Source organism: Mercenaria mercenaria, chromosome 1 (genome assembly GCF_021730395.1).
Source record: "Mercenaria mercenaria strain notata chromosome 1, MADL_Memer_1, whole genome shotgun sequence".
Classification (NCBI taxonomy): Eukaryota; Metazoa; Mollusca; class Bivalvia; order Venerida; family Veneridae; genus Mercenaria; species Mercenaria mercenaria.
The window spans coordinates 13,885,259-13,909,624 of record NC_069361.1 but is presented as its reverse complement, the minus strand read 5'-3'; the positions used below and the strand labels follow the sequence as shown (position 1 = coordinate 13,909,624).

General features: G+C 35.7%; 1 protein-coding gene across 1 annotated transcript in view; it reads left to right on the top strand.

The window, feature by feature from the left end:
* The window catches only part of LOC123544925 (putative ATP-dependent RNA helicase DHX57), a 59,722-nt gene that overhangs the window by 20,447 nt on the left and 14,909 nt on the right, over nucleotides 1–24,366 (top strand). The window contains exons 2-18 of the mRNA XM_053540261.1: nucleotides 6,340–6,462; nucleotides 7,110–7,280; nucleotides 8,113–9,133; nucleotides 9,552–9,673; nucleotides 10,038–10,233; nucleotides 10,570–10,694; nucleotides 11,618–11,751; nucleotides 12,994–13,048; nucleotides 13,339–13,520; nucleotides 14,233–14,348; nucleotides 14,961–15,070; nucleotides 18,077–18,136; nucleotides 18,783–18,896; nucleotides 19,297–19,460; nucleotides 20,396–20,472; nucleotides 20,803–20,898; nucleotides 23,569–23,618. Coding sequence (XP_053396236.1) covers nucleotides 6,340–6,462; nucleotides 7,110–7,280; nucleotides 8,113–9,133; nucleotides 9,552–9,673; nucleotides 10,038–10,233; nucleotides 10,570–10,694; nucleotides 11,618–11,751; nucleotides 12,994–13,048; nucleotides 13,339–13,520; nucleotides 14,233–14,348; nucleotides 14,961–15,070; nucleotides 18,077–18,136; nucleotides 18,783–18,896; nucleotides 19,297–19,460; nucleotides 20,396–20,472; nucleotides 20,803–20,898; nucleotides 23,569–23,618 — 2,916 coding nt within the window. The remainder of the gene's footprint in view (nucleotides 1–6,339; nucleotides 6,463–7,109; nucleotides 7,281–8,112; nucleotides 9,134–9,551; nucleotides 9,674–10,037; nucleotides 10,234–10,569; nucleotides 10,695–11,617; nucleotides 11,752–12,993; nucleotides 13,049–13,338; nucleotides 13,521–14,232; nucleotides 14,349–14,960; nucleotides 15,071–18,076; nucleotides 18,137–18,782; nucleotides 18,897–19,296; nucleotides 19,461–20,395; nucleotides 20,473–20,802; nucleotides 20,899–23,568; nucleotides 23,619–24,366) is intronic.

Here is a 24,366-nt window from a genome sequence, read left to right as displayed (position 1 = left end):
GAAAAGAGGCCCTGCCCCGGGGGGCACAGGAATGATCCTTGGGTGGCCCCCTTTCAAAATTGTTCAAAGAATTGAATTCCATGAAGAACTCTGGTTGCCATGGCAGCCGAAACGAAAAACTTAAAAAATCTTCTTGTCCAAAACTGCAAGGCATAGAGCCTTGATATTTAGCATGTGGCATCATTTGATGGTCCTCTACGAAGATTATTGAAATTGTGCCCCTTGGGTGAAAAGAGGCCCCACCCTCTGGCTCACAAGTTTTACATATAGACTTATATAGGGAAAAAAATTTAAAATCTTCTTGTCTAAAACTGCAAGACCTAGGCCTTTGATATTTGGTATGTAGCCTTGCCCATTGGCCCTCTACCAAAATTGTTCAAATTATAACCCTGGGGTGAGGAGAGACCCTGCTTCAGGGGGTCTCAAGTTTTGTTTAGACTTATATAGGAAAAAACTTTACAAATCTTCTTGCCTGAGACTGCAAGGCTTAGGGTTTTGATATTTAGTATGTTGCATTGCCTTGTGATCCTCTACCAAAATTGTTCAAATTATGCCCCTAGGATGAAAAGAGGCCCTGCCCTGGGGGTCCCAAATTTAACATAGACTTATATAGGGGAAAAAATCAAAATCTTCTTGTCTGAAAGTTTATGGCCTAGGCCTTTGATATTTGATATGAAGCATTGCCTAGTGGATCTCTAACACGATTGTTCAAATTATGCCCCTGGGGTGAAAAGAGGCCCCTCCCTGGGGGTCACTTTTTATATGAGTTATATAGGAATAAATACTTCAAAAATTATCAGATCATATTTCCTAGACTGTTTACTTATAATTACCTGATGACCCCAAGTGATTAGGGGTCATTTGACTGTGACCTTGACCTACTGACCTACTTTCTTGTTTTTTAGCTCGACTATTCGAAGAATAGTCTAGCTATTCTACTCACCCTGGCGTTGGCGTCAGTGTCGGCGTCGGCGTCGGCGTCACACCTTGGTTAAGTTTTTGCATGCAAGTACATACAGCTATCATTTAAAGGCATATAGCTTTGAAACTTATTTATTCTTTTTCTAGGTCAATTACCAACCTCACTGGGTCAAGTTCCATAACTCTAACATGTATTTTGAGCAAATTATGCCCCCTTTTGGACTTAGAAAATTCTGGTTAAAAGTTTTACATGCAAGTTACTATCTCCAAAACTAATGCAGATATTGAATTGAAACTTCACATGTGTCTTCGGGGTTATAAAGCTAGTTGATAGCACCAAGTCTCATTACTCTGACCTTCATTTTGGCCAAATTATGCCCCCTTTTGTACTTAGAAAATTTTGGTTAAAGTTTTGCGTGCAAGTACATACAGCTATTACTAAAAGGCATATAGATTTGAAACTTATTTTTTCTTTTTCTAGATCAATAACCTACCTCACTGGGTCAAGTCCCATAAATCTGACATGTATTTTGGCCAAATTATGCCCCCTTTTGGACTTACAAAATTCTGGTTAAAGTTTTGCGTGCAAGTACATACAGCTATTACTAAAAGGCATATTGATTTGAAACTTATTTTTTCTTTTTCTAGATCAATTACCTACCTCACTGGGCCAAGTCCCATAACTCTGACATGTATTTTGAGCAAATTATGCCCCCTTTTGGACTTAGAAAATCCTGGTTAAAGTTTTACATGCAAGTTACTATCTCCAAAACTAATGCAGATATTAAATTGAAACTTCACATGTGTCTTCGGGGTTATAAAACTAGTTGATAGAATCAAGTCCCATAACTGTGACATGTATTTTGGCCAAATTATGCCCCCTTTTGTACTTAGAAAATTTTGGTTAAAGTTTTGCGTGCAAGTACATACAGCTATTACTAAAAGGCATATAGATTTGAAACTTATTTTTTCTTTTTCTAGATCAATTACCTACCTCACTGGGTCAAGTCCCATAACTCTGACATGTATTTTGGCCAAATTATGCTCCCTTTTGGACTTAGAAAATTCTGGTTAAAGTTTTGCGTGCAAGTACATACTGCTATTACCAAAAGGCATATAGCTTTGAAACTTATTTATTCTTTTTCTAGGTCAGTTACCAACCTCACTGGGTCAAGTTCCATAACTCTTAACATGTATTTTGAGCAAATTATGCCCCCTTTTGGACTTAGAAAATTCTGGTTAAAGTTTTACATGCAAGTTACTATCTCCAAAACTAATGCAGATATGGAATTGAAACTTAACATGTTTCCTTGAGGTTATTAAACTAGTTGATAGCATCAAGTCCCATAACTCTGATATGCATTTTGGTCAAATTATGTCCCGTTTCGAACTTAAAACTCTTTTGATATTTAACATTTTGGGTAATAATTTCCTGCTTCTGTGACAATATTTCGAATAGTCGAGCTTGGCTGTCTTACGGACAGCTCTTGTTAAGATACATCCTTGAAATTTAGACGACCTACACAGTTTTGTACACCAATCTTAAAACTGATTTTCAGTGACCATAAATGTGACATACTGACCTACCTTCTAATATTTTAGCATCAGTTTGCCATTTTAAACATGTGGCTCACATTACTCAGGTGAGCGATTCAGGGTCATCATGACCCTCTTGTTTTAAAATTCCGCACATTTACATATCTTTTCCTTTCTTACACATTGATATTTATGTATATATTGCAGACATTCTTGGCTATTTTATGGTTGCAATACTGAGTAGCTCGGGAGTCTTGTCCCTCCCTTACTTTCTAAACCTCATGTATGGCCATCATAGTTTAGTACTGACTGCTTGCCATTATTGTAAAAAGAAGAAAGATTACTTTGGTATGAAATGCAAATATTGTTAATTGCCTAATTTACACAATGACTGTATCCAGGAATGAGAGTAATTTTTGGTAAAAGAAGGAAAATCAGAGGATGGGAGCCGGAAGTATTGTAGGCAAGCTTAAATGTATTCTCTCTCAAATACAAACTCACTCAGCCATTACCGTTTTGAAATTATTATACTGGATTCCAGTCCATGCATCCGTCTGTAGATGGAATTTGTCTGGGCTATTTCTCAGCAATTATTTGCATATATTTCCATCAAAATTTGTAATTATTATCAGTACCAAGCCTAGTTGTGCATGTGCAAAGCGTATTCCATTTGGATGATTTTTCACTTAGTTATGGCCCTTTATTAGTCCCCTACTGGTTGAAAACCAGTTTCGGGGACTATCGGAATGCGCTTTTGCGTCATTCCGTCTGTCCGTCCGTCCATCCGCAATTTCTTGTCCGGTCCATAACTCTGTCATCCATGAAGGGATTTTAATATTACTTTGCACAAATGTTCCCTATGATAAGACGACATGTCCTATGCAAGACCTGGACCCCTACCTCAAAGGTCAAGGTCACAATTGGAGGTCAAAGGTCAACAGGGCTTTTCTCCTGTCCTGTCCATAAGTCTCCCATCCATGAAGGGATTTTAATATAACTAGGCACAAATGCACCTCATAATAAGACGATGTGTCATGCCCAACTTTCAGACCCCTAGCTCAAAGGTCAAGGTCACATTTAGCAGTCAATGTTAGCATGGCATGAACAGGGTCTGCTTCGTGTCCGGTCCATGACTCTGTCATTCATTAAGGGATTTTAATATCACTTGGCACAAATGTTCCCCATGAGGAGACGACATGTCGTGAGCAAGACCCAGACCCCTAGCTCAAAGGTCAAGGTCACAATTTGAGGTCAAATGTCAACAGGGCTTTTTTCCTGTCCGGTCCATAACTTAGATATCAGTTGGAACAAAAATTTTTATGAAAGTATATTGCTTTAAGATAACGGTAATATTTGTATTATGGCATTGCAATCTGTTATATTGTAAACAAATTAATATTTCCCTGGATGAGACAACATGTCATGTGCAAAATCCGGGCCCTAAGTCTAAGGTCAAGGTCACACTTAGAGGCCAAAGGTCAGATACAAAAATGACTTTGTCGGGAGCATTTCTTCTTCATGCATGGAGGGATTTTGATGACAAGGTGACAAGGTGAGCTTTTGTGATCGCGTGGTGTCAGTCGTCCGTGTGTGCGTCCGTGCGTCCGTAAACTTTTGCTTGTGACCACTCTAGAGGTCACATTTTTCATGGGATCTTTATGAAAGTTGGTCAGAATGTTCATCTTGATGATATCTAGGTCAAGTTCGAAACTGGGTCACGTGCCATAAAAAACTAGGTCAGTAGGTCTAAAAATAGAAAAACCTTTTGACCTCTCTAGAGGCCATATATATCATAAGAACTTCATGAAAATTGGTCAGAATGTTCACCTTGATGATATCTAGGTCAAGTTCGAAACTGGGTCACATGCCAACAAAAACTAGGTCAGTAGGTCTAAAAATAGAAAAACCTTGTGACCTCTCTAGAGGCCATATATTTCACAAGATCTTCATGAAAATTGGTCAGAACGTTCACCTTGATGATATCTAGGTCAAGTTCGAAACTGGGTCATGTGCCATCTAAAACTAGGTCAGTAGATTAAATTATAGAAAAACCTTGTGACCTCTCTAAAGGCCATATTTTTCATGGGATCTGTATGAATGCTGGTCTGAATGTTCATCTTGATGATATCTAGGTCAGGTTCGAAACTGGGTCAACTGCGTTCAAAAACTAGGTCAGTAGGTCTAAAAATAGAAAAACCTTGTGACCTCTCTAAAGGCCATATATTTCATGAGATCTTCATGAAAATTGGTCAGAATGTTCACCTTGATGATATCTAGGTCAAGGTCGAAAGTGGGTCACGTGCTGTCAAAAACTAGGTCAGTAGGTCAAATAATAGAAAAACCTTGTGACCTCTCTAGAGGCCATATATTTCATGAGATCTTCATGACAATTGGTCAGAATGTTCACCTTGATGATATCTAGGTGAAGGCCGAAAGTGGGTCACGTGCCGTCAAAAACTAGGTCAGTAGGTCAAATAATAGAAAAACCTTGTGACCTCTCTAGAGCCATATTTTTCATGGGATCTGTATGAAAGTTGGTCTGAATGTTCATTTTGATGATATCTAGGTCAAGTTTGAAAGTGGGTCACGTGCCATCAAAATATCATAGGCATATAGAAACATGTGAGCTTCTAAGCCATATTTCATGGACGTATGAAAGTGTTAATGTTCATCTTGATGTATTGGGCAAGTCAACAGTCATTCGTCAAACGGTCAGAGCTAAAGAAACCTTGGACTCTCTGAGCCTATTGTGAATGGATCTCCATAAGAATTGGTCAGAATGTTCACCTTGATGATATCTAGGTCAAGTTTGAAACTGGGTCACGTGCTTAAAAGAACTAGGTCAGTAGGTCAGATAATAAAAAAACCTTGTGACGTCGTCATACTCAAAACTTGGTCATGTGGGAAGAGGTGAGCGATTCAGGACCATCATGGTCCTCTTGTTTTATATATATATATTAATTTCCCTTTGTTGTTACTATAGAAAACTTATATGACAACTTTTTCATAATTGGCCAAAATAAATCCATATGAAAGCAACTATAGGTTTTTATGTATGCAAATTTTAATCCAGGTTAAGTGTTTTGTTGTAACATATTGTATATATGGTACAATATTGTTTATACATCATTGACATAATATTATATCAATTCATTATGTTATACTGCAGTGGAAACAATAAGGTGCCTTCCAGTAGGGGACTTTGTAGTGCATGGCAGTACTTCATTCACTTGTTATTTTTTTCTTTCTGAAAAAAATTGTCTGCGCTATTTCTCTGCATTTCTATGCCAGATTTCCATCAAACCTAAAATTATTTACAATGAAGCAACAGTTTCAGAAGAAGTGAATCTTGGTTAGAAAACAAAACAACAACAAAACATTGCTAGCAGAAAATATTCAAAAGTCAAACAGTATAAAGGTTTACCTTGACATATTCCTGTATACATTTATCAGAAATGGAAAAACCTCCGGTTTTCCTGTATTGCCACCACAACTGCATTAAACTTCACAAATCCTTGCTGCCCATGATAATAAAAAAAACCTGAATTTTAATGATAATTATTTCCTACAGGAGGCTACAAATATTTTATGGTAAACTTCAATTTACTGGAAACCAAAAGAAACCTACGGTATATTCAGGTAGATATCCTTTTAGCAGTTGTTTTAAAAATTCACCTCATTTACCAGGTAAATAATTTTAAAATAAACTGAAGCTATGCAACATTCTTCTTGAAAACTTCGAGGAATATGCTCTTTCCTGTGTAAAGTAATACTGTGAAAAAAAAGGTACCTGTTGTTATTAAATAGTATTCAGGTTCAAAAATGCAGCAAAGATTGTCAAATCTGTATTAATTTGTTAAAAAGTTATCATTTGTTTTGAAGGTTTCGCGGGAGGGGCGGTCGGGTAAAGGTTACGATGCAGCACCTGCACATGACATCAGAGAATCAGGAACTTGTGAAAGGAATGTTGAAGGATTTACATGGAAATGAGGTAGATGTTACAAGGTAACTAAGCAGTTAACTTTTTTTTTCAAAGAAAATTTATTGCAGGCTTCAGTCAGTGTAACTTTTTGATGTCTAAACTAAAATTGTATTTTACAGGTATCTATCTTATTGTACATATGTTTAAATATGCAGTTATTTCATATTGGGCCGATTTATAAATAATTAAACTGTTTTTTGTTGTTGTTTTTTCAACTATTAAGTGCATTTGTGTTAATTTCATGCAGATATAAAATTTATTCACAAACTTCGAAATCATTGAAATTGGTGGGGGACAAATTTACATGAATTTTGTGGTTGCATCGGTGACAAATAGATTTTTATCATTGAAATTTGAAATATGTTAGTTCATGTCCCTAGGAAATACTGTGAAATCATTATGATTTGTGGGAAACTAATTTAATGATTTTGTGGTTGTGTCTAGCTGCGAAATTAAATCCCAACAATCACTTAAAATATTGTTTAATTTGAAATCTGTAACTTCATGCCTTGAGGAAATTGCCTTTTTATGGACGAAACCACGCATTCCATAAAATTAATGGTTTCAGAGTAGTTATTTTTACTGGAACCACAAATTTATATGATATCACAGTCCACTTTACAGCTATTTTTCAAATTTTTTTTTATTTCTTTGTACTGATAATTTACAGTGAGGATGAATATGAGGAACTAGATTATCGTGCTGAGAATCAGTACTGGATTGTTGATAACAAACTCAAGATGGAAGACTCAATGGCACATGGCACTGTCTGGCACAGTGCCGGTCCACAGTCTGACGATGCGGTCTCTGTCAGTACACTGGCTGTGAATAAACTAAAGAGGTATTAATTGTTATAAACATAAAAATATATTTTTCAAGTTTACAATGGTGTATTTTATTAAGTGATACCATGCATATTCTTATGCACTGGGTGTTTTGAATGAAACAAGTCAAAAAAGGATGATTTTATTTCCTGAAGAAGGTTACTATATTTAGTATCAAGTTGATGCTTTGTGTCAGATATTTGATATGTACATGTGTTCTCTGTTGTCATTCTCAACTGTTCCAAATTCATTTATTGCACTGATATGATGTAACAGATACCACTTGATACAAGCTATCTCACATCACACTATACAGATGTCTCTCCACACTTTCCTGCCTTGTACACACTGAATTTTAGGATAGAATTAAGCCTTGACTTTATAGAGCAAACACAACTTGGAAGACTGAAATTAGATTAGATTATTGCACACAGGTTGATGTCTGAAGAGGTTAAATGTCTACAAAACTAGACCAGGTTGAAAAGAATTTTTTATAAGAATCTTTCGCTGGTTGAAGATGCAATTGGAATTATCTGGCTGGAGGGTAACTGTGTAGGTGGTAACGAGGCTCTGCCTTCTTCTTGCACACTGTATTCTACAATTTATAGACAAGAAAATAGTGTAAAACAAATGTTCTTCTTTTAAGCACTATTTTGTTGTACATGTAGTAGTATATGAACTTACGTATTTATTCATACATTATAAATTACAGCATGTGAGTTGCCTTACACCCAGGGGTGTAAGATGAGTTTTTCCAACACCGGCAAAAATATGGGAAAATCTTGTCTGGCATGCAAGAATCAATTTTATGTTATATTGCTTTTAAAATCATTATATTTCTTTTTCCAGGTATGGTTTCCATAAAACAAGAAGCACTGAGGCTTTGCAGGTGTGTGATGGTGACCTTGGTCTTGCTTTAGAATATCTCCTGGCAGAATGTTTCTGTCTTAACAACAGTGAAGACACTGATACATCTGCTGATGTGGAGGAGATTACAGAACTTAGGAATGATGAAATGATGGCACTGCAAGCTATATATGATGAGAAGTTTAATGAAAGGATTCCAAATCGTGTATGGATTCTGAAAATATCTTTGCCATATCTAGACAAAATGAGTCAACCCAAAACTGATAGAAAACAGACTGCTAAAAAGGAAGATAAAAGAAACTTGTGTAGGTTTTATCAGAAAGGATTTTGTAAATTTGGAAAACGTTGTCGATTAGAACATTCTCTACCTGTAGATAAACATGTTGCTGGGAGTGATAGTGCAATAGAAGGTTGTGCAATGGACACGGAATATGAAATTGAAATCAGATTTCCACCTTGTAACAGATATCCTAAAGAAGCCCCATTTATAGCATTTACTTCAACTTCTAGTCTGTTAGAGAAACATGTGTGCCTCAATATTACTAAACATATGATTGATGAAGCCAAGAAAATGGCAGAGTCACAAGAACCATGCATCTTTACTGTGGTTAACTTATTAGATGACGAGACATTTTTAGACAATGTTTTAAATGAAGCTCCACATGAATTTAGTCGTTCAGTTCATAACAGAGCCTGGTTTCCACAACAAACTGACCTGGAAAATTCTGTACAAGGTCAAAGTGATAGAAGTACTTTTAATATCGTAAGTGATAAAGACAATTATCATAAGGAAAGTCCTGACAACACAGATGCTAAACTAGCTAAAGCAACAGAAAGTATGATAAAGATGAGTGAAAGAGACAGAAGACAAGAGGAGAAAGGTTCAGATGAGAAACCTGTTGAGGTTAAGAGATCTACTAGTAAAGAAGAGGTCAGAAAGCAAAACCCTGCAGAAATATTGAAAACAAATAAGCGGCTGATAGAAGACTTCAAGAGGAAGAAGGTATAATTTAAATTAATATGATATGAATTTAGACATTCTGTTTTGTTAATCCAGTTTGAATACAGGTATGAAAATATGGACCACAAACTTCAAAGCCTACCACATTTGAAAACATAACTAGAACCTCATACTGACATACAATATGTTTATGTCTGTGTTTTCATTATTCTTATTTTTTGGTGACAAGGCTTCTGAATAGTAGGTGTTACTGACTTACAACAGCTCTTGCAAGTCATTTGCAATAGTGATATGTTTAAACTTACTTATCCATTTTCTGTAAGGTAAGGTCATTTCTAGTACAGGCATATTTAATGATAAGGTAAAATTCCTTGAAATTTTGAGATTTATAGAATTGAAAACAAAACATACAAATGTACCAGACCTTTGAGTATTATCAGTTATAAATGGGTATTTTCAGACATCTGGTAAATATAAGACAATGCAGGAGAGCAGACAGAAACTGCCAGCATGGTTCAGACAGGACGAGATCTTACAGATGATCAGCGAACATCAGGTTGTTGTCATCAGTGGCATGACAGGGTAATGTCCTTACTACAGCATGTGATGATATCACATTAACTCAGTAGGTAGTTGAGGAATCAAGAGGTCACAGGTTTGACCCTAGGGTATGGCTTCTGTCAGGGTTTGATATCCTCCAATATTGATTCAGGGGAAGTTGTCAGTTACTTCTTGAAAAATGAGTCAACACTAGTACAGAATTTAGGAACACTGGTTATGTTCAATGGTTGCCAGTATATAACTGAAATACTGTTAGAGGATGACTTTAACAATGGATTATTATGTTAACAAAGTCAGAAATCATGTAAATCTCAAATATTAGCCATAATTTCTTCAAATCCACTTAAATGCATTTTTAGTCCATAAATGATGTTATGTATTTCAGATGTGGAAAAACTACCCAAGTGCCTCAGTTCATCCTTGACCTTTACCTGAATGCTGGTGACCTTCACCTTTGTAACATTCTGTGTACTCAGCCTAGACGTATATCAGCAATAGCTGTTGCAGAAAGAGTCGCAGAGGAGAGAGCCGATGCCTTGGGGAGAATTGTGGGATACCAGATACGGTTAGAGAAAATGCAGGTCTGGGGAAAGCTGTACAAGTATACATACAGTTAACATGCTGACGAATATAATCTATAGCTTTCTTATGACATGATAAAACATTTGTGTTTGCAAAAATGAGTAATTAGTTGATGAAAAACCTGTGAAAAGGTTATGGAAATTTAAATACGTATTTGCCCAGCATTCAATCAGTGAATGATCAATAAACTAGTGCACTAAGTAGCGCACAAAAGAAGTTAATTTCTGATTTTACATCATATGTCTCTCATTCTTGAAATTTAAAACTGATGAGAGTTTTTGATATCATTTAATACCTTTTTTTACACCGTGTTTAAGTGGTCATTTGTTTTGCAGTCTTCCATGACACGGTTGTTGTTCTGTACAACTGGTATTGTACTGAGACGTCTAGAAGGGGACACTACTCTTGATGGTGTTTCACATTTAATCATTGATGAAGTCCATGAAAGATCCGAGGAGAGGTTAATATTTCCTTGTAACTTTTTGTATATATAAAACAGCATTATTGCTGAAATCCTTGATGTGTACTTAGAGCATTTTTCATGAAAGCAAAAAGTAGACTTATTATCGCTATATTTAAGGGTTGTGTGTATGTCAAATACATTGTGTTGTCTGTAATATGGTGGTCTGAAGAAACCCATATTTGTTTAAAGACAAAAAAGCAATGATATAAAAAAAGTATCATTTCAAGTTAATTCTGTTGCTTATGTGTATATTCATCGGAGTAAAACGGCAATGTATGTCATTAATTGATACGGTAGATGTTATTAGATTAACTTGGATATACCTGCTCGTATGTTTAACTTGGGGAATATTTAATTATATCACTTACGATAGCTTGTTCAGCAGTTTGCTGTGAATTTTGTTGTGTATATTTGATAGTCTTATTGGCATACCAAACTATGGTGCTGGTAGAGCAGGTAGGCAAATAGAAACATGTACTCGTCTACTATGAAGCTTATTTGAAACATCACTTTTAAGCTGATAATATATTATGATTAAGTATTGTATTGCTGTATCATAATATACTCATAATACTGCAATACAAAATTTCTGATGATACCCATCCTTAGATTGAAATTGTAAGTTTAACGAGTTTTTTTGTATGTTTAGAATGAGTAGGTTCAAACGGTTTTGATAGAAATTGTTTGTCCAGTGAAAAATGATTCAAAGTTCAGCAAGAATAAAATGAAATGGTTTTAAATGAAAATTCTGTGATACTGTTTTCTTCAAGAAATATTTAAATTTTCTTTTAAATAACTGACCTGACCCTGACCTGTATGTAACTGAATGTATATTACACATGTGTGGCAGTAATAAAACAGTTTTCACCTCCATGTCATGTGATAAAAGTAAACAAAAGCTTTTATGTTGATATTTTCAGTGACTTTCTCTTGATGTATTTAAAAGACATGTTACCAAAACGTCCTGATCTGAAGATTATACTGATGAGTGCTACTCTGAACGCTCAACTCTTCTCCCAGTACTTCGGAGGTTGTGCTGTTGTTGATATACCAGGTTTGTATTATTGTTTTACATGGATACTGTGTACTTAATAATTGTGGCAGTAGTTTTCTTTTGGCCAAACTGGCAGTTTTGTTTGAGAGCGCCAAATTAAATCCATCATCAAAATATTGTTTATAATTTTTGCAGAAGAAATTGTTAGGGATAAAATACCAATCCTATTGTCAGTAAACAAACTTACTGTAATATTTAAATTAAATGATTTTTAATTTTACATTAATCACACATTGTACAAAGAATGTCCATGTTTTGTGCAAATGAACGATTTGTGAATAAACATACCATATATTATACTAGTAAAATGGATTTCCCCTTGATTGATTTTCTCATATTTAAACGTAGCTTAGCTTCCATGAAACTCGGACATGTTAAAGATTTTTATTTTGGTGGATTCTTGTATTGAGTACCAAAATTTATCAGCACTATTAAATCAGATTTTCAAAACTGCCAAATAAATAATCCGCCAAATTAAATGTGTATACAGTAAAAGACATTGCCTATAAAAAAAAGTGTGTTCATGCATTTCATAAAAGAATATAGTATGACAATGTGTTTCAAAAGGCTTGGTACTCTCCAAATACTTACATCATGTTGACATGTATATGAAACTTGAAACTTGAGAATTTTCTTAAACGCCTATTTCAACACACAAAGCATCTTCAATGGCGTTGTACACTCATGCATTAAAAACAGTAAAAACAATTCATCAGTATTAACACAAAGTCTTGATTTGCTTCAATGTAATTGCTGTAGTATGAATTTTAGAACAATGAATAGTAGTCTTTGAAGAAGTGAGTTTTCAACTGCTTTTTGAAGATTTTAACTGATTCACTTTGTCTGAGATTTAATGGCAGTTCGTTCCAAAGTTTTGGCCCAACCGTACTGAAGCTTCTGTCACTGAATGTTTTTTTCTTGTTATAAGGGACAACGTAGCATCCTACTGATGATTCTGACGAACGTAGTGTACGTTTTGAAATTTTACTGGACAAAAGTTCTATTAGATATTGAGGAGCCTTACCAACAAAGCAGTTGTACATATAAGTAAGGATCTTAAAATTGATTCTTGCCTTCACAGGTAGCCAGTGCAAGTCATATAATGCCTGTTTTGAACTATCACGCATCTTACGGTTGAGAACAAGTTTGGCGCACATATATATATATAACACATATAGCAGAAAAAACAGCATAGATCATAATGCATGGAGGTGTGATTGTACTTTCCTCTTTGTTTTACAGGACGAACATTTCCAGTGGAGCAATATTTTCTTGAAGATGCAATGGAGTTCACTGAGTAAGGTGCTATTAATTTTAGATGTTAACATTGTCAGTTAAGAAATATTTCAGCCCAAAAAATGTCATGCATTGTAATTGGCTATATTGCAAATTCAAGTATAGTTTGCTCTGATATATAATAATAGATAGGCATTAGTCTTAATTATAAAACATATCATATCTGATAAACTTTGAATGTTTGATAATTTGAAAGAATATCTATGTTTCATTGGAGAAATTAGACTTATTCAGAATAAAATAAGCAAGTCAAGATATGTTTAAAAGGAAGAATTGGCCTCATTTAAACAGGTTTGTGATGGAAGAGTCATCACCCTATGCTAGGCCTCTCAAGCACATGAATGCTGTACAAAGGGGCGTGGCTTTGGAGGAGGAGCAGTATGATGGGAGTGACAGTGGCCCCACCCACAAGGCTAGTGACCGGGTACAAGATCAAAACCTTTCAGTGAAACAGCTCTATCTCAGATATGCTGGTTAGTTCTTTACAGACAATGCAAAACACAAATACCTTCACTTAAGTCTTATGTTTTATTTTATAAAAGTTTTAACATTTTCTCTATGATTTTTGATCTTTTGTGAAGTGGTAAGAAAAGTGTATAAAAGTTATTCTACAATTTTATAAATTTTATATTTTGCATAATTTTATAAATACATGTTTTAGATTTTAATTCTCCACTCCCTCATGATTTTGTGATACAGAAGTTCATCGTACAATTATATTTTATATTACTGAGTCTTTCTTACATGATATTTTTATGTCCTCTGTACTTAAGACCCAGAATGCGTATAGTGTTTTATTATGTTATACAGCATGAAGTAGACATGTGAATATTGTTGAGACATTCACAAATGTTAGTATTTTCACATTATGCTCTTTTTGGACTTTACAATATTTTGTCTACATCTATACATTGTATACTTGACTCCCACTGTTTTCATTTAGTTTGAATAAAACTTGGTATACATCATAAACATCAGTTGGACATGTTTTGATGGTTGTTTTTAGTTACCAGGTATGCCCCATTTTCGTACCTAAAAATATTATTCTGTCAAGCATTTTCAGAGGCATATGTCATGCAGTGTTGACATCGCCCTCATTGTATTTTCATCCTTGTTGTTACTCATTGAACCTTTTGTATTTATGTAATCCACAGAAAGTTTAGTTGCCAACTGTTGTATTTGCAGATTATCATAAGTCAACCCTGAAGAACATGGCATTGATGGATCATACAAAAATCAACTTTGATTTGGTGCTAGAACTGATGTGTTGGTTGGTAACAGAAGACCATCAAGATTTAGAGGTGATATTTTACCTGGTTTATGAGGATATTCAGCCCTGGAGTCACTGATTCTAGTACTTGTCAGCTGGATTGGACTGATATTGCTTGCACACCAGACCAGTGATTTTGCCCATGCAAGCAAAACCTATCTTGCACCCCCATGCCAGATGTTTCGCATGCTGTTAATGAAAACTGGCTTTTCTTGCATTGACTATATATTTTTAATGTGAAATTTTGATAAAAATCAAATGACTTGATATTTTCCTGCGCTTTGTTTGAATACACTACTATAAGAAAGAGTGCTATAAAGAAAATTTGTTTCGCTTTATTTATTCTGTAATTTATAAAATATGGTATGCAAGAAAAATAAACTACCACCGGTTGTAAATGCTGACAGGAATTTCCGGCTCTCAGGTAACTGTTTTTGCAGTAACTCCACAGAGCCTTATTACTGCCATAACAGCTACCCTCGAACCAGAAACTGCTGTCTACATCTAAAACCAGTGACAGATTATTATAATATAGAGAGCAAGCCTAAATGCAGACTATTTCATTCAGCCTAAATCAGAAGTTATATTTTGACTAGCCTTCTTCTCCAACATTGTGGTATTTAAAGGAATTTCTTGTTTTCAGTTTCCAGTGAATGGAGCAGTTTTGGTGTTTATGCCTGGCTATGCGGAGATACAGACATTATATGACATGTTGTTGTCCTGTCCTGTGTTTGGTGGTAGAAATAAACATAGGTATGTTATACTAGTGGAAGTCTATCATTATAACTGTTGCAGATTTTGTCAGCTACTGGTAAATTATATAGAACATGGTAAACAGGCTCATTTTTATCTTGCCTAAAGTTTTAAAAAAGTTTAGAAAGTATTGTCTTTATTTGATTGTTGGCTTTGGTGTCATTACTAACATTGATTAAAAGTTGTTATAGTCCGCTTTTTCTTGAAGCCTATTTGTAGCTTTAACTTTGAAACTTTGTAATCTTTACTTGGTGAGTAAGTAATCCAAGAATGATAACTCTCACTGGCATTTTCATAGTATCATGGTGTCCTTAGAAATTAGGAATTTTTTGGTTAAGTTTTTTAGGTCACCTGTCACATAGTGACAGGGTGAGCTTTTGTGATCGCATTTTGTCCATCGTCCGTCCGTTCACATTTTCTTGTGAACATGATAGAGACCACATTTTGCAAACTTGCACACAACTTGTATTGGCATAATATTTCGGTTCCTTTCGAAAACTGGCCAGATTCCATCATGGGTTCCAGAGTTATGGCCCCTTAAAGGACCAAAATTTGCTATTTTGGCTTGTGAACACGATAGAGACCACATTTTGCAATGGATTTTAATCAAACTTGCACACAACTTCATTGGCGTAATATCTCGGTTCCTTTCAAAAACTGGCCAGATCCCATCATGGGTTCCAGAGTTATGGACCCTTAAAGGGCCAAAATTTGCTATTTTGGATTTTGCAGCAATATAGAGACTTCATTTATGGTTTGATTTGATACAAACTTGCAAAATATCTTTAGCAACAATATATCTTGGATTCCCTGATGAATCCATCAGATCCAATAATAGGTTCCAGAGTTATGCCCCCTGATTGACCCCTGAAAGAGCCAAAATTTGTTAATTTTTACCTTGTGAACACGATAGAAGTGATATTTTACATTTGATTTTAACCACACTTACACACAATTTAAGTCACAATAAGATCTCGGTTCCTTTCGAAAACCGGCTAGATTCCATCATGGGTTCTAGAGTTACTGCCCCTGAATGGGGCAAAATTTTCTATTTTGGCCCTTTCAGCCATATAGAGGTTTCATTTATGCTTTGATTTGATACAAACACAGAATGGTTATCTTGATCTCTAGGCCAAGTTTGAAACTGGGTCATGTGGGGTCAAAAACTAGGTCATCAGGTCAAATCAAGGAAGTTTGTTACACCTAGATGCCTATTATGATCATCTCAGAAACTGGTCAATTTTATCTTGTGATTCCTAGGCCGCTTATGAAACTAGGTCATACGGTCAAATCAAAGGAAGCTTTTAACCATTGAGGCCACATTAAACCTTCTTCATGAAACTTGGTCAATGTGTATCTTGATGATTCACTTAGGCCATGTTCGAAATGGGTATATGGTCCAAAACTAGTTTTGTCTGAAGCTTAGCGAAGAATTTGTTCAGCAAGGTCCTAAACATGCAGGTGAGCGATTAGGGCCACTCATGGCCCTCTTGAATATATAAGCACCGTTTCTTGAAGTGTATACAACTGGCATGAATACAGTAATACAATGGTTCTGATCATCAATATTTAGTATGAAGGCTTCACAACATACCCACTGCTATATTCATGGATATTGCTTAGTCAAGCATTAATCAACGGTCTGGACCCTAGATGCAGCACGTTCATGTTATAATCAAAACAAATACATGATGTATGAATCGCAGCTTTGACTGCTCAAAGAGGAACACTTCGTCCTCGGTACACATTTGAGGGAGTGAAAGTGGAGTGTACTTTCTTATATGAGCTCTCAAACTTGTTTCTTTTCGTCACAATATTGAAAGATTGCTGTTAATAACTTCATTTATTCATTTTTTCTGTTTTTTACACAAAATTACTACTGTCAGATTGTGTTATGAAGAATACTTTGTTTAATCCTATTGTCAGATATTGAATACATAATTGAGGAAGACTAAGCAAGTTTTAGTTTTAGTACAGATTCTCTACATTTAACTGTCATTGAGGTCAAATGCCGTTCTTCTCGTAGAAATGTTGATATTATCTGTGATAAAAGTCATTAAACAAAAGAAGACGATTTAAGTTTGTCTACGAACTTTTAAAATTAAATTAGATGCAAATAATGAAAAACGCTATTAAGTGGTTGAAAAAAATAATAACATAAAATTTATAGGAAAAGCTTGTTTTCACCTGGATGCCATATTTATGATCCTATCTTCATGAAACTTGGTCAGAATGTTTATCTTGATGATTCCTAGGCCAGCTTCGAAACTAGGTCACCTGGTCAAATCAAAGGAAAAGCTTGTTAACACTCTTGAGGCCACATTTATAACCCTATCTTCATGAAACTTGGTCAAAATGTGTATCTTGATGATTCCTAGGCCAAGTTCGAAACTGGGTCATATGGGGTCAAAAACTAGTTTTTTGTTTCTGAAGCTTTAGCGAAGAAATTTGTTCCAGCAAGGAACTAAACTCAGGTGAGCGATATAGGGCCATCATGGCCCTCTTGTTATACAGGTTCACTTTTCTTGAATTGTATAACAACTATGGCATGAAAGTTAATAAATTTCTTGATCATCAATATTGTGAGTATGAAGGCCAAGAACCATAACTCTTTTCATTGATATTGCCTTACGTCAAGCACTTACATTCAAGCGTTGGCACCTGTTGGCAGTTCTGTTTATAATATAAAACAAAAAGAGATGAACCTCGCAGCATTAAGCAAAGAGAACAACTTCGTCCTCGGAACACATTTGAGGGGTGAAAGTGGAAGAGGTACTTCCTCTTTATATGAGCTTCAACTTGTTTCTTTTCCCGCATCACACAGTATTGACAACAGACTTGCCTGTATAATAACTTCATGTTATATGACATTTTGCTCTGATTTTTTACACAAAAAGTGACATCTGTCAGGATTGTGTTATGGAAGAATACTTTGTTTAAGTCCTATCTAGTCCAGATTATTGAATACATAATTGAGGAAAGACTAAGCAAGTTTTATGTTTTCAGGTACAAGATCATCCCTCTTCATTCTACACTGTCATCTGAGGATCAACATGCTGTCTTCTCGTAAGAAATTGTTAGATATTATCTGTGATAAAAGTCATTACAACAAAAAAGGAAATGACGATTTAAAAGTTTGTCTTAGAACTTTTAAAAATTATAAAAATTAGAAATGCAAAACTTAATCAGAAAAACACCTATTAGAGTGTTGAAAGGAAGATGATATACACTTCTAGACATTGGAAGAATTCATTCAGGAAGATTTTCCTAAGGTGTATATTTATCATATTTGCATGATAAATGATAGTAGCAATGGTCATTTTTCTGTGCTACTTGAAACGTGAAAACTGCACATGACACTTGCATTCATGTCAGTTTTATTTGGATCTATAGAGATTTGGTCTTTGTTAAAGAGAAAAGAGTATCTGTAAAAGACATTGCATCATAAAAAGATAAATTACAAGAATTTCTAGTTCAGATTGTTTTTGTTTTTTTTGAATAAGATAAAACTCTCTTCGGTGATGTTGGCATAATTAAGAATGTTGACATAATGATGTCAGATGATGTGTCCTGTATCAGAGTCAGCTGTACTTTCGATGACTCTTCCATACTGAAAAATAGTAAAACACTGCTTCCTCAAAGTCACAACGTTTAATTAGCTGTTTGGTGTAAATGAAATAGAATAAATATTCGTTACTGATATTTTTTGCAGAAAGCCACCAGAAGAAGTTACAAAAATAGTTATAGCTACAAATATTGCAGAGACGTCTATAACCATTGATGACATCTGCTTTGTTATAGATACAGGGAAAATGAAGGAAAAAAGGCAAACATCTTTTTTTATCACTTGTTACTTCAGTCATGGTTGTTGCAACAGAAAACACTGTTTTTTATGGAGTCCACTTGATGTTCATGAGTGATAAGTGTTCATTTAAGCCGATTCTAGGCTACTCGATGGGTGTTGCACTTTCCACTACCTCTCATGAACAGACTCAATCAAACCGAATCTGCTATTATCTTGTTTGGTTTCATTCTATGCATCCAAAGGATCTTACAGATTGTATTGGTATTACAAGTTTTATTTTGAGTTAATCTTTCATAAATTTATTTATGTGTAAAAAATGTGTTTATGAAACCTGCAATATGTGTGTATCTGTGTGAAAAATTCTAAAGTTCACCTTGAAGTTCACAAATCAGAGAGTTTTGTTTATTTGAAATATCCACAGGTATGATTCCACAAAAGGAATGGAAAGTTTAGACACTGTGTGGGTGTCGAGGGCAAATGCATTACAGAGGAAAGGTCGTGCAGGGCGTGTAAGGTCTGGCATTTGCTTCCATCTGTTCACCAGTCACAGATTTGAGCACCATCTACAGGAACAACCTGTGCCAGGTATGCATTGATGTACAGGTATACTTGTTTTCCAGAAATGCATAAAGCATTAACACATGTCATAGAAATTCTCCTTACTAAGAGAGGTAACTCTGGGAAGCTTAAAAACTTAAGCATTAAACATTTCAGGGTATCTAAAACCATCTATAAATACAGAACTCAAGATGTAATACATGTATTAATTAAAAAAGTTCGCCTGCCTTCTATTTTTTGTACAGATATCATTTTCCTGTGTTCAGTAACTGGTCACTTGACAACCGATGTATTTTTTACAGAAAATGTTATAAGGGAATATAGAACAAAAACATCTGTGGTGGAGTATCCAGAACAAAAATTAGGGTCTCCATGTTTCTATTGTATTTATTTACGGTAAAACTCATACATTTATTTAGAATGCTTATATAATTTGAGCTCGTCTGATTTTTGAAAAAAATCTATGAGGTATTGTCATCACTTGATCGTCGGCATTAGTTCAATTTTTCTTTATGTCCACCTTTTCTCAAAATCATAAGAATTACAGCTTTGAAACATTGCACACTTGTTTGTCATCATTAAGTGACAAACTGGGCCAAGAGCCATAACTCTTATATGCATTTTGTCAAAATTATGGCCCTTTTTGTACTTGGAAAATTTGTGTTTCTTGGTTAAAATTTTTTGTTTAGGTCCACCTTTTTTCAAAAACTATAAGAGCTATATCTTTGAAACTTTGCACACTTGTTTATCATTATTAGATGACTATGTTGGTGCTTTTTCACTGGTAGGGGACTTCTGTATTGCCACTGCAATACTCGGTCACTTGTTGAAATTCCTCTACATTTATTTTTACCTGCTGCACAATGTCATACTACATACACAAAGAAATTACAGAAGTCTACTTAACCATCAAGTAAGGTATTGTTAATAGCAAAGCAATATAAGTTTTAATTATATTTCAGAGATTCAGAGAGCCCCATTAGAACAGATATGTTTGAGGATAAGGATGCTGGACATCTTTAAGAGAGTTCCTGTGGAGGTGAATAATGGTTTATGAATATAGGTCTACTGACACCCATTTTCCAGAGAAAAAGAAATGAAATATCTAACATCTGCTTTTAGTTTATACCGATTTATTTTAGCTTGATTGTTTTGAAAGCTTCAAGCTTATTTGAACCACTTGCAGGCCAATTTCCTGGAAGAACAGTACTAGTGCCATATGAGAAGGGGTGGTCGTAACCCCAGCAGGGCTCTAACAGTTTATTATTTTGATTATCCAATGCTCACTGCCTCCAGAAATATTTCTTCTGCTTTAAACAATCATTATTGTGGTTTTTCTCAGTTATAGGAAATTTTATGTAAATTTTAGGTTGTGTTACACAAGTTACCCGAGCCCCCAGAGTATGAGGCAATCACCTCAGCCATCAAGAGGTTAGAGGTTTTGGGAGCACTGGACAGTCATGGGGTATGTAAAGTCTGCTGTGCCTTTCCTTCACTCTATACCTTGACAAAACACTGCACATGTGTTGGATGTGGAGCAAAGTAGATATTGTGTTTAAACTATCTTCACAACATTCTGAAGACAAATGTTTGACTTTGAACTAAATGAATAAACAATGATTAGAGCAAGGTTCTTTTCATGATTGTTGATAGGGAAGTGATAAAAGACACAACCTGTCTCTTCCAGGTTATAGAGGAGTGTAGTTTGCTTTATTAGCCTTACTATGTATATTACATAATACTAAACAGTGAGTTTTGATTTATGGATTTATATAAATGATCTTCTGACAAAGAAGTATAAATATTGAGTGTCTGGTGCTTTATTTCTGTATTCAAAATGAGTTTTTCTTTCATCCTTGTAACTTATTTGTTCATCAGTATTTTATACTTCAATATATTTTTAGCTCACCAGAGCCATAGGCTCAGGGTGAGCTATTAGGATCAGTCACCGTCCGGCGTCTGTTGTCCGTCGTCAGTAAACTTTTACTTTAAACGACATCTCCTCATAAACCGCTAGGCCAATTTCATCCATACTTCACAGGAATGTTCCTTGGGTGAAGCTCTACAAAATTTTTTCAAAGAATTGAATTCCATGCAGAACTCTGGTTGCCATGGCAACAGAAAGGAAATTTTTTAAAAATCTTCTTCTCAAAAACCAGAAGCCTAGAGCTTAGATATTTGGTGTGAAGCATTGCCTAATGGACCTCTACCAAATTTGTTCAAATCATGACCCCCCGGGTCAAAATTGACCCCGCCCCAGGGGTCACTTGATTTTACATAGGAAAATCTGTAAAAAATCTTCTTCTCAAAAACCAGAAGGCCTAGAGCTTAGATATTTGACATGTAGCATTGCCTAGTGGACCTCTACTAAAATTGTTCAAATCATGACCCCGGGGTCAAAACTGACCCCGCCCCAGGGTCACTTGATTTTACATAGGAAAATCTTCAAAATGTTTCCAAAAATAAACCAGAAGGCCTAGAGCTTAGATATGTCACATGTTGCATTGCCTAATGGACCTCTACAAAATTTGTTCAAATCAAGACCCCGGGGTCAATTTGACTTCGCCCTATTGGGTTACTTGATTGTACATAGGAAAATCTTCAAAAATTTTCTAAAAATAAACCAGAAGGCCTAGAGCTTAGATATTGGACCTGTAGCATTGCCTAGCGGACCTCTACAAAATTTGTTCAAATCATGACCCCCAGGGTTAAAATTGACCCCACCCCAGGGGTCACTTGATTTTACATAGGAAAATCTTCAAAAATTTTCTAAAAATAAACCAGAAGGCCTAGAGCTTAGATGTTTGACCTGTAGCATTGCCTAGTGGACCTCTACAAAATTTATTTAAATCATGACCCCAGGGGTCAAAATTGACCCAGCCCCAGGGGTCACTTGATTTTACATAGGAAAATCTTCAAAATGTTTCTAAAAATAAACCAGAAGGCCTAGAGCTTAGATATGTCACATGTTGCATAGCCTAATGGACCTCTACAAAATTTGTTCAAATCAAGACCCCGGGGTCAATTTGACTTCGCCCTATTGGGTTACTTGATTGTACATAGGAAAATCTTCAAAAATTTTCTAAAAATAAACCAGAAGGCCTAGAGCTTAGATATTGGACCTGTAGCATTGCCTAGTGGACCTCTACAAAATTTGTTCAAATCATGACCCCCAGGGTTAAAATTGACCCCACCCCAGGGGTCACTTGATTTTACATAGGAAAATCTTCAAAAAATTTCTAAAAATAAACCAGAAGGCCTAGATCTTAGATATTTGAAATGTAGCATTGCCTAGTAGACTTCTACAAAAATTGTTCAAATCATGACCCCCGGGTTCAAATTGAACCCGCCCCATGGGGTTACTTGATTGTACATAGAAAAATCTTCAAAAATTTTCTAAAAATAAACCAGAAGGCCTACAGCTTAGATATTTCACATGTAGCATTGCCTAGTGGACCTCTACAAAATTATTCAAATCATGACCCAAGGGGGTCAAAATTGACCCCACTCCAGGGGTCACTTGATTTTACATACGAAAATCTTCAAAAAATTTCTAAAAATAAACCAGAAGGCCTAGATCTTAGATATTTGACTTGTAGCATTGCCTAGTAGACTTCTACAAAATTTGTTCAAATCATGACCCCCGCCCCATTGGGTTACTTGATTGTACATAGAAAAATCTTCAAAATTTTCTAAAAATAAACCAGAAGGCCTAGAGCTTAGATATTTGACATGTAGCATTGCCTAGTGGACCTCTACAAAAGTTGTTCAAATCTTGACCACCCCAGGGTCAAATTGACACAGCCCCAGGGGTTACTTGATTGTACATAGGGAAATCTTCATAAATTTGCTAAAAATAAACCAGAAGGCCTAGATCTTAGATATTTGATATGTTATAGACTTCTACAGACTTTGTTCAAATCATGACCCCCGGGGTAAAATTGGCCCCGCCCCAGGGGTTACTTGATTGTAACTCAGAAAATCTTCCAAAAAATTTCTAAAAATCATCAGTTTGACATTTGAAACATGTAGCGATCTGGTGAGCGATCCAGGGTCATCATGACCCACTTGTTTGTTGAGAGTATCTGTTTTGTATATAAATTACATGTATGTACATTGCTATATATTTCAACAGGAACTAACCCCACTTGGCTACCATTTAGGGACTTTACCCGTAGATGTTCGGTAAGTATCTTGTTTTTACTCTTTCCATTTTTAACATTTTAATAACCCTGTCACTATTCAGGCTCTCACTTTTGCTGATAGACTTGTCTGTCAGTTCTTGTACTTCTATCCTCGCTAACAGCTGACATGAACGGTGCGTGTGAGACAGTGTAGGCAGTGTAGGTTGGGAGGGAGATGGGATGGGGAAGTCATAGAAATTAGAAGTTAACTAGGCTGTAAAAAAGCGAATATATCTAAATACCTAAACATTGCCTTTTTATGCCCCCAAAGGGAGGCATATAGTTTTTGAACCGTCTGTCGGTCTGTCCGCAATTTTCGTGTCCGGTCCATATCTTTGTCATCGATGGATGGATTTTCAAATAACTTGGCGTGAATGTGTACCACAGTAAGACGACATGCAGTGCGCAAGACCCAGGTCCGTAGCTCAAAGGTCAAGGTCACACTTAGACGTTAAAGGATAGTGCATTGATGGGTGTGTCCGGTCCATATCTTTGTCATCGATGGATGGATTTTCAAATAACTTGGCATGAATGTGTACCACAGTAAGACGATGTGCAGTGCGCAAGACCCAGGTCTGTAGCTCAAAGGTCAAGGTCACACTTAGACGTTAAAGGATAGCGCATTGATGGGCGTGTCCGGTCCATATCTTTGTCATCGATGGATGGATTTTCAAATAACTTGGCATAAATGTGTACCACAGTAAGACGACATGTCATGCGCAAGACCCAGGTCCGTAGCTCAAAGGTCA